General features: G+C 42.8%; 2 protein-coding genes across 4 annotated transcripts; one reads left to right on the forward strand and one right to left on the reverse strand.

The window, feature by feature from the left end:
- The first annotated feature begins 457 nt into the window (after positions 1-457).
- On the forward strand, positions 458-2,988 carry LOC120647533 (THO complex subunit 7B-like). 2 transcript variants are annotated; one of them, XM_039924353.1, is made up of 3 exons: positions 458-686; positions 1,553-2,185; positions 2,613-2,988. In XM_039924353.1, exons 2-3 carry the CDS (start codon positions 1,592-1,594, stop codon positions 2,739-2,741), a joined length of 723 nt encoding a protein of 240 aa, XP_039780287.1. In that variant the 5' UTR covers positions 458-686; positions 1,553-1,591; the 3' UTR covers positions 2,742-2,988. The 2 variants fall into 2 exon arrangements, with proteins under 2 accessions (XP_039780287.1, XP_039780286.1); XM_039924352.1 differs by having other exon boundaries at positions 1,559-2,185.
- Positions 2,989-3,298: 310 nt separating this feature from the next.
- On the reverse strand, positions 3,299-15,527 carry LOC120647534 (NAC domain-containing protein 86-like). Of its 2 annotated transcripts, none has more exons than XM_039924354.1 (10): positions 15,084-15,527; positions 11,037-11,190; positions 10,629-10,946; positions 7,739-8,451; positions 7,302-7,623; positions 5,718-5,995; positions 5,129-5,485; positions 4,508-5,011; positions 4,310-4,394; positions 3,299-4,193 (listed from the first exon to the last, which is right to left on the reverse strand). In XM_039924354.1, the coding sequence occupies exons 5-10, from the start codon at positions 7,456-7,458 to the stop codon at positions 3,577-3,579; spliced, it is 1,998 nt and encodes a 665-aa protein (XP_039780288.1). In that variant the 5' UTR covers positions 7,459-7,623; positions 7,739-8,451; positions 10,629-10,946; positions 11,037-11,190; positions 15,084-15,527; the 3' UTR covers positions 3,299-3,576. The 2 variants fall into 2 exon arrangements, with proteins under 2 accessions (XP_039780288.1, XP_039780289.1); XM_039924355.1 differs by having other exon boundaries at positions 4,021-4,200.
- Between the last annotated feature and the right edge of the window lie 38 nt (positions 15,528-15,565).

Below are 15,565 nucleotides of genomic sequence, written 5' to 3' on the forward strand. Positions count from 1 at the left end.
GGCGGAGCTCCATGCGTGTCTGCAGCTCCGTCGTCGCGCAGGTGGGAATTGGGAGCTCCGCCTGTGCGAGCGGGTGAGAGAGACATGAGTGCAAGCAAGATTCGCCAACTTGCGGGCGAGCGAGCTCCAACGACACATGGCAGCGGGCGAAGGCCGGTGTGCGCGGTTCGCTGCCGGAGGCCGCCGTGCGGAGTGCGGGAGACGGAGCTATGTGGGGAGTAGGGTCCTCGCTGCTAGCTCGGCCGGCGGAGGCGGCGCGGAGGAGCTTGGATGCCGCTGAAGGCACCCGTGGGAGATGGGGCTGGGAGGGGAATTTTGGGTGCCTCCCTATTTAAGTAGGGACCTGCTGGAATGTGTATTTTTTTATCTTTTACCTCTATTTTTAAAAGTAGGGACTCTATTAGAGTGGAGTGGCTCTGATAACATCTCGGACTCAAATGGACTTCGGCTCGAGATGCTCCGGCTTTAGGTGGCTGGCTCGCTCGAGCTCGGCTCATTGACAGCCCTGCCGCTCTGGGCTTAGCCGCACAGGTTCATCTCCTCCCTCTGTTTCTTGAACAATTTCCCTTCACTCGGATTCTCTCCTCCCTTACTCTTCCTTCCCTGGCGGCGACGCCTGGGCGAGCGGCGGCGCCATTTGTCCTGTCTTCGCCCAGCCCTTTGCCGGCGACGAGTGCATCCTCCAGGTGTGCCCGCCCCTTCTCTTTCCTTCTGCTGTGCGAGACGGAGGGAGCACCCCAAACCCTAAAACTATTTGTGTTCGGATCTGAATTCTGTTACAATATATTACCTAACTTTGATTTCGTTTGCAAGAATTATCGATGTACACCCATGTCCTATGCTGGGTGCGGCCCTGCTCCTTTATGATTAGTTGCCTGGTGTTGTTTGAGCTAGACTTAATGGAGATTTTTAGGATGCCCATGTTTTGCATCTTGTGCTGCTGTGCCAACGCGTGGTCTATAGACACTGGTAATCTGGTAACAAGAAGAAGTGACAAAAGCTTTAGCGAGTAGTTCTTGCTATACTGTTTATATTTCATTGTTTTTTGACCGAGTTGTGTGCACTGATGCCCATGGAACTTTTCCACCTTTTGTAATTGGATCACTTGTGTCTCAGCGTAATTAACCATTTCAGAACCTGATGTGCTCATTTCATTGTTAAGAAAATGTTCTTTGGTTATTACTGAAAATTTAGCATTGGGGCAAATAGAAAAATGCAGTGAATAGCAGAAGTTTGCAATGCCTTTTCTGTTAAATTATGTATGGCAGTTAGATGTAGAAACTTACTCTTTTACACTCAGAGTAGTCATTTGATCCATTCCCTTAATTATGATGACCTTGCTCTGCTTTTGATTCACACTCTACCCCATCACTCTGTTGCATTTTTACTACAGCTTGGCAGAACAAATATTCATGTATAAGCTGTATTGTCAGTTTTATGGGTATTCATGTATCTATGTAGGCTTTCAAATTTATAGATGTATATAATTTGTTATATCGTGAATGAAACAACCTAATTACCTGACTTTAGATTATAATTTTTTTTTTCATAGCACTAGGCTGATTTCAGTTATTGGATCCCGCATTGTGAAATGCTTGCCAAAGGGAGGAAGGTAGCTGGAAGGGGTGAAGGAATGTCTTCACACTATGCGTTTGGGTCACAGGAGGATGATGCGATCATTAAGCACAGGCTTCTAACTAGGACGACAACTACCAGGGGTGAACCACCACTAAAGAAGCTTCAGAAGAAGTTCATGTCCTTTGCCACTGAGATTGAGAAAGATACAGATAACATAAGCGACTGCGAGAGAATGTACAAGGCCTTCATACAGGAAATTAACACCTTTGAACTACCTCTTCTAAAAAGCAAGGCTGTTGTTGATGCAAACATTAGGGAGAAGGATAGCTTTAATGAGCTGCAGGTTGAGATTGAGCGACAGATCTTGCAAGCTCAGACTGATATTGAGGATCTTAAGAAGCAACTTGAGCAGAGCAAGATCGAGAGGCAGCACAAAGAGGAATGTGAAGCAATCCGGAAGCTGATTTTTTTGCAGCCTCCACGGTCAGAAACTGAGAAACTCATTGCAGATCTTGAGAAGGAGATATCTGATTTGGAGGCTGAGAATGTAGCATGCGTAAGGACTTTGGAACTACGGAAAAAGCAATTTGCCCTTCTTCTACATGTGGTGAGTTTATGCTTAATGTCTTTTCTCTTTTAGGTTGTGTTTTCCCTCTATATATAATATATAGCAGACTAGTGGTGGCACATAGAAATAAAACTGAATTAATATAGTATCTCATGTATGACGATTCATCAATTGTATGTGCTAATATGTACAGTATATTTTTTAGTGAAGTATAAGTTTGTTATGATTATACATTGATTTCTGAGATTTGCATGAGTGATCACCTAATTCCGAGTTGAACATTTGATTATTTACTTGCCTTTCTCATTGGACTGGTGTACATTTTTTGCCCTTTCACATCATAATTCTCATGCGGTTCTCCTGCTGGAAACCTCCTTCTACATACTCATGTGCCATATTCTAGTTCAGCCTTCTGCATAGTAGATTGATTCGGGAATATCTGTTCATATGTTTGTACCTTGAACAGGTTGAGGAGTTGCAGATCTCGATTGAAGATGAGCAAAAGAGTATAGCAGATGAGCTGAGAGCTATCGCTGAGGAGAAGATGAGCATTGAAGAAAGCGGCGGTGCTTCAGATGCCATGGCTGTAGACTGATCAAGATACGCAAGCACAAATGCACTGAACAGCATAGTTTGTTGGCCGTATTGAATTTTGACAAGTTGGTAGATGTCTAATGTGATGGTTTTGTACCTCCTGTAAATTGAGTTGTACGCCGTTTGTAACTGGCTCTTTGTGTACTGTGAAGAAAAATTAAAGCACACATTGTTGTGTAACAAGTGTGTTGTGCACTCCATTTTTTTTTGTGCACGGAATAAACCATCCATAGAACTTTGATCTTGCACGGCTCCGAAGTGATAAAAGAAGCATTCGTATATGTATAGAGGACTGAATCCATTCTACATGATCTGCTATCAGAACCCTGAACTCGGGTTTGTCATCCATACTGCATAAACTATTTTAACCACTCCTAAACTGGTTGTAGAGGATGAGCATCTCTATTTTTTTATACCTAGTGAAATTGATTTGACTTTAAAAGATGGCATTAGAAATAAAAAGGATTATGTAACAAGCACTGACCATGAAGAATTACACTAAATATCGTGTTGTATATATATGTGTGTGTATGTGCACTTACAATTGATAAACAAATGTTTTGATTACAACATGGTTAGACTTAAGACATGTCAATACACGTAAGGACGAACAAATAATGGTTACATTCTCCAGTAATACACCAGTTAATTAATGAACGCACGAAGATTATTATGAACCTCCATGCACCGTACCAGGCACCTGATACCGAGTCGTGTCTAGCATAATAGAAAGGCCGTATCTTTTTTACATGAGAGTTATGATCAGAAAGACCACTCAGCGGTTGCACCCTGGAGTGCGGATGGCCAATGCGGATGTCAGAAATGCCCATTTCCCACTAAAAAAATATGCTGGAAATGCCTTTGCTCCTCTTGGAGAGTGGAACAAGCCACGCATCACTTCCTTCACAACCGAATTCCGGCTTCATCACCTTCTCTGCCTTCTTCTTGACCAACTCTTGCTCGGTAGTCGTAGGGCCTGTTACTTCCTTTGGTGTTAAGAGGAGCGACACAATCTGCAGCAGCTCACTCACTGTTGCTGTTTCTTTGTTGCCTAAGGACCTTTGGTAATAAGATGACGGCTTCGTCACCAGGAACTTGTCCCTGATGAGCGCCTTGAACTTGCTAAAAATGGAAACCCTGCCACTAACTTTTGTCGTAATACTAATGGGGAAATGGACCTTCTCGATCGCCTTGCTGACGTCGCTTGCTAGAGGATTCAGGTGGAAGCTGACCTTCTTCGACGGCTCAACACGGTGGAAGAATGTCTTGGCCGCGCCGACCCTCGAGATGAAGAGCCCGTGCTTGACATCAACCTTCTCGTATAGGTCGAAGGATGTGTTAGGGTTGACGTCATCGAAGCCAATAGCAAAGTCGTCAGGTTGAGATTGCGAGAAGATGGGGGCAGTGTCTAGGCCTCCTGCGTCAGTGGGATCGGTCAGGTGACCGGCTTCTCCTGCAATCTAGCTCTCAGTTAGTACATGCATGAAGGTCAAGTGCCCTAGCCAATAAGAGTTAATTAGATCATTTAGTTTCAAGCGGAGCGCATTGCACCGGAAAAAAATTATATACCTGAATTGTCAGCAGTGTCTGATATAGGGTATTGTGTGATGCCCTCTGTTGGATTATTGCTTATTTCATCTCCTTCTACAACAATCTGCTTGATCAGAACAATTGAAATGTTCATGTAAATATATATTAGTCTCATATAACTAAAAGTAGGAATCGAAGGTGATGGGTTATGTGTACAAGCATGACATAAGTAATTACCTCTCCTAGGTCATTGTTGTGCAGCCTCACTCCTCTAAGGTTCTCCACTTGCTTCTTCTTCTCTTCCTTGAGCTCCTCCTCCATGTCAGCAATCTCAACCAACCGAACCGGTTCGTCGACATGGACTGACTTGGAGGCGAATCCTGAGGACGTACCGATGCAACCCATATGGTAGAAATTGTCCACCTCTTCTTTGGCCTTCACCCCGAGCTCAATGAGGGAGGATAGCTCGTTGATGTAGTGGGTGCCGGTGCTGCTTGTGCCGGCGGCACCTGATGCTGGCCACATTATTTCTGCAGGGTAGCTGCTGCTGGTGCCGTTGATTAGCTCCTGCGAGGCCGACGAGACGGAGAGGAACTCTTGAAGGATGTCAACCTCGTTGGGGTTGCTGCGGAGTATGCTTGTCTTTGTGTCGAGGCTGACGTCCTGTGGAAAGTCCTCCACCTCCAGGGGAGGCAAGGAGAGTCTGTGCTGCAGCCTTGCACACTCCAGCGCGACATCGACCTGCACGCGTCATATATATGATGATATGCACCAGTAGTTAGCGCTAAATTAAGCCTTCTTTTCCCATGTTACTTCGGGCGCTGAAATACTAGCAGTTTTATTTGCCACTTTACATACCTTGGATGGGAGGCATGAGAAGCTGGACGAAGCTGGATTCATGAAGAACGGATTGGTGGCGTTAAAGGCGTCTTCACTCAGGAACTGCATCCATTTGCCATCCTCGAGACCGGTGCTCATCTGCATCCCGAACCCACCATGCATGGACTCCATTGGCGCCTCTGTCGGAAATGAGAAACTGCTGCTCTCGAAGTCGTCGCCTCTAACATCACTGGACAAGTCCAGAGTGGGGGAGCGGTCGACACTGCTTGCCATCCACTGAGGTTGCTCAATGGGGTGGTGCACGGCGCCATAATGCTCTATGATCTTTGGCCCGGGCGCTGTCTTCTTGAACACTCGGCATAATGCGTATGCATCCTATGAACAGAAATGCAAATGCCACATATAAATGTCAGAGAAGCCTAGCTAATAAGCTATATCAGTCGTTCAGTAGTGTGGTGTTTCGTACTAGATAGGTCTAGGGTTTCAGGAAAATAAGGGGTCGAAAACACATAGAGAACCTCTCATATACGAGCTAGCACTTCGTGTGCTTCCCCAAATTGCAGTACTTAGCTTAAAATTGATTTATGCATAGGTAGTAATGTAGCACCTGTAAGCCAGTATCAGTCTCGCACTCCCTCTCGTCGAGGCGGTACTCGTGCATGACCCAGCCAGTGCGAGAACCATGTGGAGCTCGGCCACGATAGTACACCAAGGTCTTCTTCATTCCAACTGGACGCCTATGCGAGTTCACTTTTCTGTCCTTCCCAGTTGCCTTCCAGTATCCAGATTTTGTTGCACGGTTTGTCCTTGACCCGTTTGGGTACTTGCGGTCTCGAGGGCTGAAGAAGTACCATTCAAGGTCTTTGCTTGGAAGGAAGGACTTTTCTGAACATATAGTTAAAAATAATGATGTCAGACATAAAAACACACAGCATGAATAATGCTACCATTTTATCTGTATACGTATGTGATAATCATCATTAGAACAAACTGTAGAACTCAAAGATTAACCATGATAGACGACTATACCATAGTTGAAAACAGACCAAGATCACTTTATTTATTTCTAGGAGGCTGTGCACTTTTTTCCCTATCTTCTTGACTTATGTCCATATATCAAGTCCCTTTCCTAATTTCTTGCTTTATTTTGCCACTCAAAGAAGATAAAAGAATCATCTTTATTTTCTCTTTTCATTCAATGTTTTACTGCACTCATTTCATACAATGCTACTAGGGGTAATTTTTAGTACGTGAATGACAAGCTTGAAAGCCAACAAGTGGATAAAGAGAATATATCTTTTCTTCAAATCTATGTGTGATTGTGACATGGACCAAAATATATAAGCTTTAACTTTGTTGTTACTGGGGTAAAGGATTTCTTTTTCTTTTCAAGCAGCTCAATGCATGGACATAGATATATACCTACGTGATTACCTTTACACTTGGCAAAATTTTGCTATGCCTTATGGTTCTTTCAACCAAAAAGAGCAAGATCTATCTATATTCCCCCCTTTCGGTGCAAATAAAACGTTTCAAACTAAGGAATATAGTTCATAGTATGGTTAATGTAGTTTTAACTCAAGCTAGTATGGAAAATATGGAACCTTTTTATTTACCAAAAAAAGACATAAACAGAGTCAAATATGCTTCAATCAAATATAAACTGGAATGCTAAAAAAATACTGAATTCGTAAAGGCAACGTATATATTAGACTGCAATTTGCAAGAGCGAGTGATGCATGTCAAGTATAGAATAGGTCGGTGAAGTGCTCGCCAAGAAGGGAACATGAGGTTATTCTTTCCTCAAGAGCAAGGATTGCTGTTTCTTGGGAGAGCATAATAGTATAAGAATTGAATAAGATTACTTATAGTCTGCACATCACGGCATCCAGGACAATCAGGGAGAGATATATTTATGTTCTTTCCGTGGAGGGAAAAAAAGGGCGTAGTATGTTAAAATCCTATCCCATGCAAATACAGTAATTCGCAATAGAATCACAATCTGTGCAGTTCAGACAATTGAAGGTGTTCCATAACAAAGCTAACAACTACTTTGGAATAATGCTTACATTTTTCCAATACAGCAAGCAAACAATTAAACCATGCATGATGAGAACTACATAAGTCCTAAATTCGTTCATCAAGAGTCAATACTGAACAAATATCAATTGAAGAATGAATATGCACATACCTGGCAAATCCCAGGGCTCACACTTGTAAAGATCAACCTCCGGAATGATTTCGAGCTCTATCTGTTTCCCGTTGATCTTCCTCTTAAGGTAGTAGATGATGAGTTCCTCATCAGTGGGATGGAACCTGAAACCTGGAGGCAAACTGACGGGCGCCATTGCTCCCTCTGCTCTTCCTCTCAAAACTCTCACAGAAACTTATTAGAGCTTGGCAGGCCGCTGGCAGCAAGGCTGTCCGAAGCAAAAATGTGGACAGCAGCCACACCAAGCCTGCTCAACTAGCTCTATATGAATGAATGATCAGCTACCATTAATGTACAAAACCTGAAACATGAAATAGCAGAAAGACGTAAGTTGCAGAAAATTAACCAAGATTATATTATCTTCGCAGATGAAACTAAGAGGTGCGGTAGAGAGGATCGGAGGAGAAAGAGGAGACCTTGGCTAATGGCAGATGCACGAGGAAGGAGGGAGGGAGGGAAACGGGGAGAGGAGGGACTGTGGCTTTATAGCAAAGTTGAGAGATTATTTTATGCTGGGATTCTTGTCATCTTTCACATGAAGCTATATACGTACCTCTCTCTCTCTCTCTCTCTCTCTCTCTCTCTCTCTCTCTCTCTCTAACTTTGGCTTTTGCTTTTCTGTTGTGTCCTGTGTCAGTTGGCTTTATATCGGTGATGAATAGAAATATCTATCCCAATCTTCTCTTCTTGTCTTTGGCAGCCAAAGCGAGCTGTTGTAGCTGCAGGACTGTGTAGGGTTGCTATTGGCTGCTTTGTGGGCCACCAGAGCGATGCCTAGTCAGCTCCCGTTGGAAAGGGTGAGGGGCCCAAGGTTGGTACTCGATTCCCACATTTTTTTTCCCGCGACTTCCCTTTGACGGTTTACGTCAGTCACGTTCACACACGCGGCCCCATGAAGATTTGCCGGGGGACCCCTGCCTGCCTCGATCCTTGTGCCAGCATGATTAGCAGCTAATACATGCCAATACTTTGCCAGGAACGATTAACTGTCTCAACTGAGTGGCAACTGCTGGCTAAAGTTTACCTGTTCTGCTTCTGATCTCGCCTGCCGATCGAATTACCAATGGATACTGTGCTGTTACTGATCCTGGCGACGGCTGCATGCAGGCCGACAGTAAGTTCAGCTCACCTGCCAAAACAATGTCAAGAGAGAAGCAGCATTGTTTTTGGTTCTAGTAGAACTTAGTAATGCTAGCAGAACACGAGTATATATTTCGTATTATGTCAAAGAATGTATCTGCATGATGAAAGAATGATACTTGCAAGTCAAGCTACGACAGCTGAATCGATCGTTCATAAAAGGCATTGAATGGATTAGCTGGTTCACCAGTGAAATCTACTTTTCTGGAAACCAGTCCTGCTGCTGAGTAGAAATAGCTAGTCCACCAGTGAAATCTACTTTCCAGAAAACTAGTTCAAGGAGGTTGCTCATCGCCACTAAAATTTCACCTGTTGCCAACACAAAGATATGGCAACTGTAGGTGCTCAGGTGTAGAAAAAGTACCATGAGGCGAAAGGTTTATTAAACGACTGTATAGTTGAGCTCGATCAGTTTGCAATGTATTGCATACCGGCCTACCGGGTATGAGTTTGACATGCACACTGTGATTGTGTTTGCTAACTCAACGATTTCTAACACTGGAACCAGCGCCGCCAGGAACCCAGGATCCTAGAAAAGATTGTGCTCAGAGTTCACACTGGAAGGACTGAAAAGGCTTCTGTTGGAGCTAGCGGGCAACAATTACTGCCGAAGGACCCACTAATACCCGCAAGACTTCATTCACATCTGACCCAGAATGATCCCATTTTATTTACTGAATTTGGGGATAAAATACCATTACCCACAAATTAAACCACCGCCCTTTATGAAGTCGGCAGGAACCTAAGACTAATAAGAGTTAAGAGCCATTTTCTTCAAAAGAGCAGAAAGGAAAACAGGTCCAAATCAGAACATGTGAGCTGAATAAGACAGGTACGGTTGGGTTGTGTTCTCCAGCAGATAGCCGATTTCATTGGTCGATGATCCAGTTTCACCTCCAGAAGCCCGTTCATTCTCAGTATCCAATGAGCCGGCCAATGATGCAGCAGTCAGCAGCTAACGTAAAGGAAAAGGTAGTTATCCACCGTACTGCGATGCCCAGACTTTCGACACGTTCCCCTGCTAGGCCTACATGGCAAGTGCAAGGGCTGGGTCCCGGGAGCTTTCGAGGCCCCCAACTTGCGGCTGCTGATGCATAGCTTGTGGGCCACTTTTCCTTTTTATCAATCCATCCGTCCCAGCTTTAGGTTCCTTTCCCCTTTTCGAGTTTATGCTTCTCCTCACCGCACACAGCGGGTATCTCTAATAAAACCATCCGATCTTAAGCTCTGCCTCCGACCACCAGCGTATCATGTACACATACAAACCAGGAATACCCATATATAGTGCTGTGCGTAGGTGAAATATAGCTCTTTTCAGTAAAGAAAGAAAGTGTCGTGTAAATTGCAATTCGATCTAACCAGATTACTTAGGACAACCAAATAAAATTAACCAGAATAAATGAATACAAGCTACTAGATTTGGATGACAAGGCACTGGATTTGGTATTATCATGAGAGGCACATGTCATCTATTTGCTAAGTTTCTGTTAACCATGCTGATGATTTGTGGCTCTTGTAAAAGCTGAAAGAATATGGTGTGCAATGTGACAGATATGGTGAAACAAGTCGGTCGATCCGACAGCCTAGAGTGAGCAGGAAGAGAGCACATGACGCAATCAGTTTAAAATTTAAAAGCGCTGTGTCTTAACTAGCAATGATGAAAATAATAAAATGTAAAGTACGATTAGCCAGCTCGGTTCATAAGGAGACCCAGATCTCCACACCTTCACATGTGCTTTTTAAGGAATACAGGCACAAGAAAGGGAGAATTTAGCCCACCTGGACCCAGCAGATCAGCTCATGTATCTTCCCAATGATGCCAGAGACAAAAATTGCATACTGATCAACTAATGATTAAGGTCTAATCAGCATGAGTTCAAGTCACTTTGGGAAGAAAAAAACAGCTGATATTCTCACCCAAAAAAAATGTCATCTTTTTTGTTTATTTTTGAACAAAATCATTACTTTGCTTTTATGTTTTGAAAACATTGAAGTTTAGAACAACGGAAACAATTAAGCAAAATTTCATCTCTTTCCTGGAGGTTCCAGAGTTCAGGCTAACAATTGTTCGACTCTACTAGTTTTGATAAAAGATGAATGAGAAGCAATATACTAATTGTGCTAAGGAATAATTCTTAGAACGTTGAAGGTGGTGTGGGATCAGACCTTGAGTGCCCACATTGTCATCCATCAAGAGATGGGTGGCCTCAGCAAGCGGCAAGCAAAGTACTTCAACCTGGATACAAAAATAATTACAATCAAGATGTGCTGAGATATATTCCACTCAAAAGCATTTCAGGAAAGTTATTTAATCACAAAGGTTGCAGAGCTGAATGCAGTGTCGGTTCTGATTATCAGAGAAGAGGAATCAAAAGAAACGAAACAACAACAGTGTGTAGCCGAAAGGATAGGCCACCCCTAGTCTCCCACTTTTGAAAGCCCAAAAGTAGGCCATTGTTCAAGTATCTTGGCTTCCACAGGAATCTGATAGTACCCAAACAGAGAAAGAGATCTGAATACCTTGCACCAAATGGTGAAGCAATACGATACAGATAATATAACTAGGGAACAAACTTTATCAGCTTCCCATGTAGACAGTTCTTGGTGTTCAACTGGGAATGCATAAAGTTCCAATTTATCCTGTAGCAGTCCCAAACTGCAAATCCGGTTCCCACTAGTACCATTTTTCTTGATTATGACGATTAAGAACTGGAGGACCAGATGTGCCCTGTAAAGTAAAGCAGTTTCAGCAACTTGCAAACAATTTATCTATGTCAAGTTCAGTCACTACGCGAATCATTCAATAGTACACTTCTCTCTGATTGGGTAGTTAAGTGATCACAATGACATATCCATAGAACTATTTCAGTATGTCTGCATGATGGTGCTATCTGAGGGCAGCAAGAATTGGTTAAGCATTTAGTAAGACAAAAATATTAGCATTCCATATAATCATAATCCATTGCTTCAAGGTAAGCTTAGCAAACTGTCTTTAAACAGTAGCAGCAAACGTATGGATCTATTGTCTGGTCATCAAACCAGAAGTGATATTAGACATTATTACTCCTTAACACTGGATAACTGGATGACACTTCTAACCCCTAGTGGTAAAGTCCTGGCTCAACTAAGGATAAGTGAATTACTGAGCTGAAGCCAAGGCTCAACTATAATTGGTTCATTAGGAAAAGATAGCACTAGCTTTTATCTGCTGACTTCAGAGTTCAGACTCAGACCTCTGTATTGGCTCTTTTACTCTTTATTACTGTCTGTAGGTACATAATACTCCCTCCATTCCAATATGTAGGTCGTTTTGGTTTCTCTAGATTCATAGTGTTTGCTACGCACCTAGATATAACATGTCTAGGTGCATAGCAAAATCTATGAACCTAGAAATACCAAAACAACCTACATTTTGGAACAGAGGAGTACTTATCATACTAGTGTCTTGGAACAAGTTACAACCATAGCAGCGTAATGTGCAGGGTGTAGGGCACAGGACATCAGCTGTAAATACTTTGGTCAACTTTTAGTTCTGATAAATGTTCACCACCTACCAGTAAGCATGTGTCTTTATAGTCACAAGTCATTATGATTATGTTTGTCTTATTATGTTACAACCATCTGTTAAGTTCATACATTTCATCTTCAGCTGAGGAAGCTAGCCACTGCAACGGTTAGAAGGTAGAACAAACAGAAGGGGAAAGACAAACTTGCTCCGTCAATATTCTCATAGTATATGCTCGTTAAAGAGAAAGAATTACTTGAGCGAGCAAATAACTTCATGGAAGGCGCATGCCTGCAGAGCTTGTAGCAGAAGAACACAACGATGAGAAAAACATGACAAAATGCAATCATCATCAGGAAAAAAGCAAATTATGAAACTGAGGTCAACATCAAACCAAAAGAGAATTCTCTCTTTATTCATTGGATTCCGCAAGCAGATTTCTAATATACAACAATGGAACTTGCACATGTTTAACATGCCTACTTTTCTCATGACAAATCGACAAAGCAAGAAATCTTGTTAGCTTCTGATGGGCTACAACAACCATTATCTAGCTGATTATTACCAACAGGTATTGCTACAACAATATTTAAGTGCTAGCCTTCTCTTATTCTATTCTACAGTTGAAGGCAAAACAATGAACTCTATTGATTTTACAATGGATGGACAATGTCCGTGAAACAACGGTATTAAGTTAAACTACCCAATCAGATAACAACTTCTAGTTAGAACACATTGCCTATTTTTTTTTTCTGAAGTAAACACATTGCCTATTTACATGGTCGGTTCCTCCTGACAGAAGCAACATCAAGATACCAGAATCGTAGTATCCAGCTCCATGAAAAGGAAAAGAAGATGATAAGAGATAAAAAGGAGCTGTCATTTTCAGTTGTGCTACACAGTTGAATGGCATGTGACATCAAAAGAAATTGCAGTATTAAGCCAGAATTCTGAAGTACAGCGGCTTTCAAATCATTTGCTCCCCAATGGATGCAACATGTGGAATATAAGGTAACAATGAAATTGGACAGTCATAATCCAGTGAGAAAAGTTCATTTCGAAATGGCACAATGCATTTCACTCAGAAACATGCATAGCTAGCTTAAGACCCTCATGTAAAAACAATGCCAACAAGAAATCATTATATTTAAAACATATAATTAAGACGTACTGATTTGTAGTAACCAGGACTTAATTTTTTAGTACTACAAAAATTTACATTAGATGCCTGCAGCAGATGCCTGCGGCAAGCTTCTGGCATCCTTTGTGACAAGAGGGTGCCACAAAAGCTAAAAGGCAAATTCTATAGGACAACAATTCGTCCGGCGATGTTATACGGTGCTGAATGTTGGCATACAAAAAGGCGACATGTGCAGCAACTGAGTGTAGCAGAGATGCGGATGTTGCGGTGGTTTTGCGGGCACACAAGGAGGGATAGAGTCCGGAACGAAGTTATTCGGGATAGGGTCGGGGTGGCACCAATTGAGGAGAAACTTACTCAGCATCGGCTGAGATGGTTTGGACATGTCCAACGAAGGCCTCCTGAGGCGCCGGTGCGTAATAGGGTTCTTGAGCGGGTCGATAATGTAAAGAGGGGTAGAGGTAGACCTAAACTGACGTGGGATGAGTTGGTTAAGAGAGACCTTAAGGATTGGAATATCTCTAAAGAGATAGCTTTGGATAGGAGCGCTTGGAGACTAGCTATCAATGTGCCTGAACCTTGAACTTATTTCTTTCGGGTTTCATCTCTAGCCTACCCCAACTTGCTTGGGAAAAAAGGCTATGTTGTTGTTGTTGTTGTTGTTGTTGTATGCCTGCAGCAGATATATATTTTTACATATATTGGTCAAGAGTTCCTTGTCCTAGCATTAGAAAAAGTTCAACCAAAGAACATTGCTTTAACTGTCCCAAGGATATTCTACTAAAATTCTTATAGTGCACAGAAAGAGAACAAAGGTAAGCAAATCCAAGGGATTACCAAATTCCTCTCTGTGCACATATTTAGTAGAACAGCCCAAGAAGATCGAATAAAGCATCACCACAGCACTACTGATTCAACACAATTTTGCAACAAATGCCTCCAAACACAACAACGCAAGAAATAACAAGAGCCTGTTAAATTTAGAAGTGCATCAGCTGCTCACATTTGATTACCAGAAAAAGGAATAAAAGCTTGAGCTTATGTCAAGAAGGAAATATACAATTGCAGCATCCTCACAATTAACTCTGAACAGGGTATGTATGCCTTCAGAAAGGAGTGAATTTCACTTCACTTATACAAAAAAATGATTTTAGCGAGGGTGTCCACTTTTACATGTCGGTTATACATTTATGGATGGAGTAACTAAGCCACTAAAATTACCAGTTTAAGACTTTTCATGATCTTGCAAGTTTTGAACTTGAGAGCACTGTAGATAAAGAACAAGTATAAGCAACCACACACTCTTAATGGATCAGGACAACAAATCCTTCTTGTCCATCTGACAAGATCTCAAAACCTGACAGGTTCTTCCTAAGCTCAACTGAAACTAAGAGTTCCGCATATGAAGCTTGGTGAATGGTGACCAAATGGGGAAATACATCACTAGTAATGAGAGTTTTGACACCTACACGGCAACGTCTGTCATCAACCCTGTTAGTAGTTCGGAATATTTCGTGTGTTTCATTGATCTATCATAGGCATAACTACTTAACTGAATCTATTTAGTCCTAAATTTCAGATGTGTTCTGGCCAGCAATAGGTACAAGACTGACAAAGATAAATATTCTCCTTTTAGTAGAACAGCCCAAGAAGATCGAAATCAAGCATCACCACAGCACTAGTGATTCAGCAAACGTTTCTGTAACCAGATTGAAAATCGGGCTTGCTATTTGCTTCCCTTGCTCTAAATTTCCCATCCAAGTGTCAGAGCGCACTCAAGATACGACACACCAACACCATGCCATATTCTCATTTCGCCAAAACGAAACAACATCGTGCTGCCTATAATGTGCTCGTAAGTCGTAACAACAAAATACCAGAGTCAAAATAACCTCAATAATAATAATAATAATAATAACCTTGCACTGTTAAATCGACTGGATGAAACGAAGGGTGATCGGTGGAACAAGCATACCTGTGCGTATGCGAAGGTTTGCTGTGACATTATGGCAGCCACGCTCAGCTCGAGAAGCATTGCGCCATTGTACACTGCACCGTCGGAGTGCGTCTGATCAGCAATAATAGCTTTGGTGGTTTTGGTTCCGCCGCGGGATGAAGTGGGGAGCCATCACGGAGGACGCGTGAGGTTGCTGTCGGAGGCTGCGCGCCAGGTGGTCTGAAGAAGTGGGGGCACCGTGAAGCAAGCGGATCGAACAATGCGCGTGGAATTGCGCTGCGGAGAGGAAGCCAATGTGGTGCGGTTCGGCGCCTATCCCCATTGGCAGCAACAAGACACGGAATGGAAGGGTTGAGCGCTGAGATTTTGGAGTTGGGCTTCCGGCCCAGCTTCGAAAAGCGCCGAGCTGACCCGGCATGGCTTACGAAATCTTTCAATTCCCGCCCTCCATCCATGTGCCCGGACCCGAGGCGCCTGTTTCGAATTTCGAACTGAATTGA

The sequence above is a fragment of the Panicum virgatum genome, chromosome 9K (genome assembly GCF_016808335.1).
Source record: "Panicum virgatum strain AP13 chromosome 9K, P.virgatum_v5, whole genome shotgun sequence".
Lineage (NCBI taxonomy): Eukaryota > Viridiplantae > Streptophyta > Magnoliopsida > Poales > Poaceae > Panicum > Panicum virgatum.

Coding starts and splice junctions, on each gene's coding strand:
- LOC120647533 (XM_039924353.1), top strand. CDS start 1,592: ATGCTTGCCAAAGGGAGGAAGGTAGCTGGAAGGGGTGAAGGAATGTCT. Junction 2,186..2,612: donor TTGCCCTTCTTCTACATGTG/GTGAGTTTATGC, acceptor TACCTTGAACAG/GTTGAGGAGTTGCAGATCTC.
- LOC120647534 (XM_039924354.1), bottom strand. CDS start 7,458: ATGGCGCCCGTCAGTTTGCCTCCAGGTTTCAGGTTCCATCCCACTGAT. Junction 5,486..5,717: donor AGACTGATACTGGCTTACAG/GTGCTACATTAC, acceptor TTCTGTTCATAG/GATGCATACGCATTATGCCG. Junction 4,194..4,309: donor AGACACTGCTGACAATTCAG/GTATATAATTTT, acceptor GCTAGATTGCAG/GAGAAGCCGGTCACCTGACC.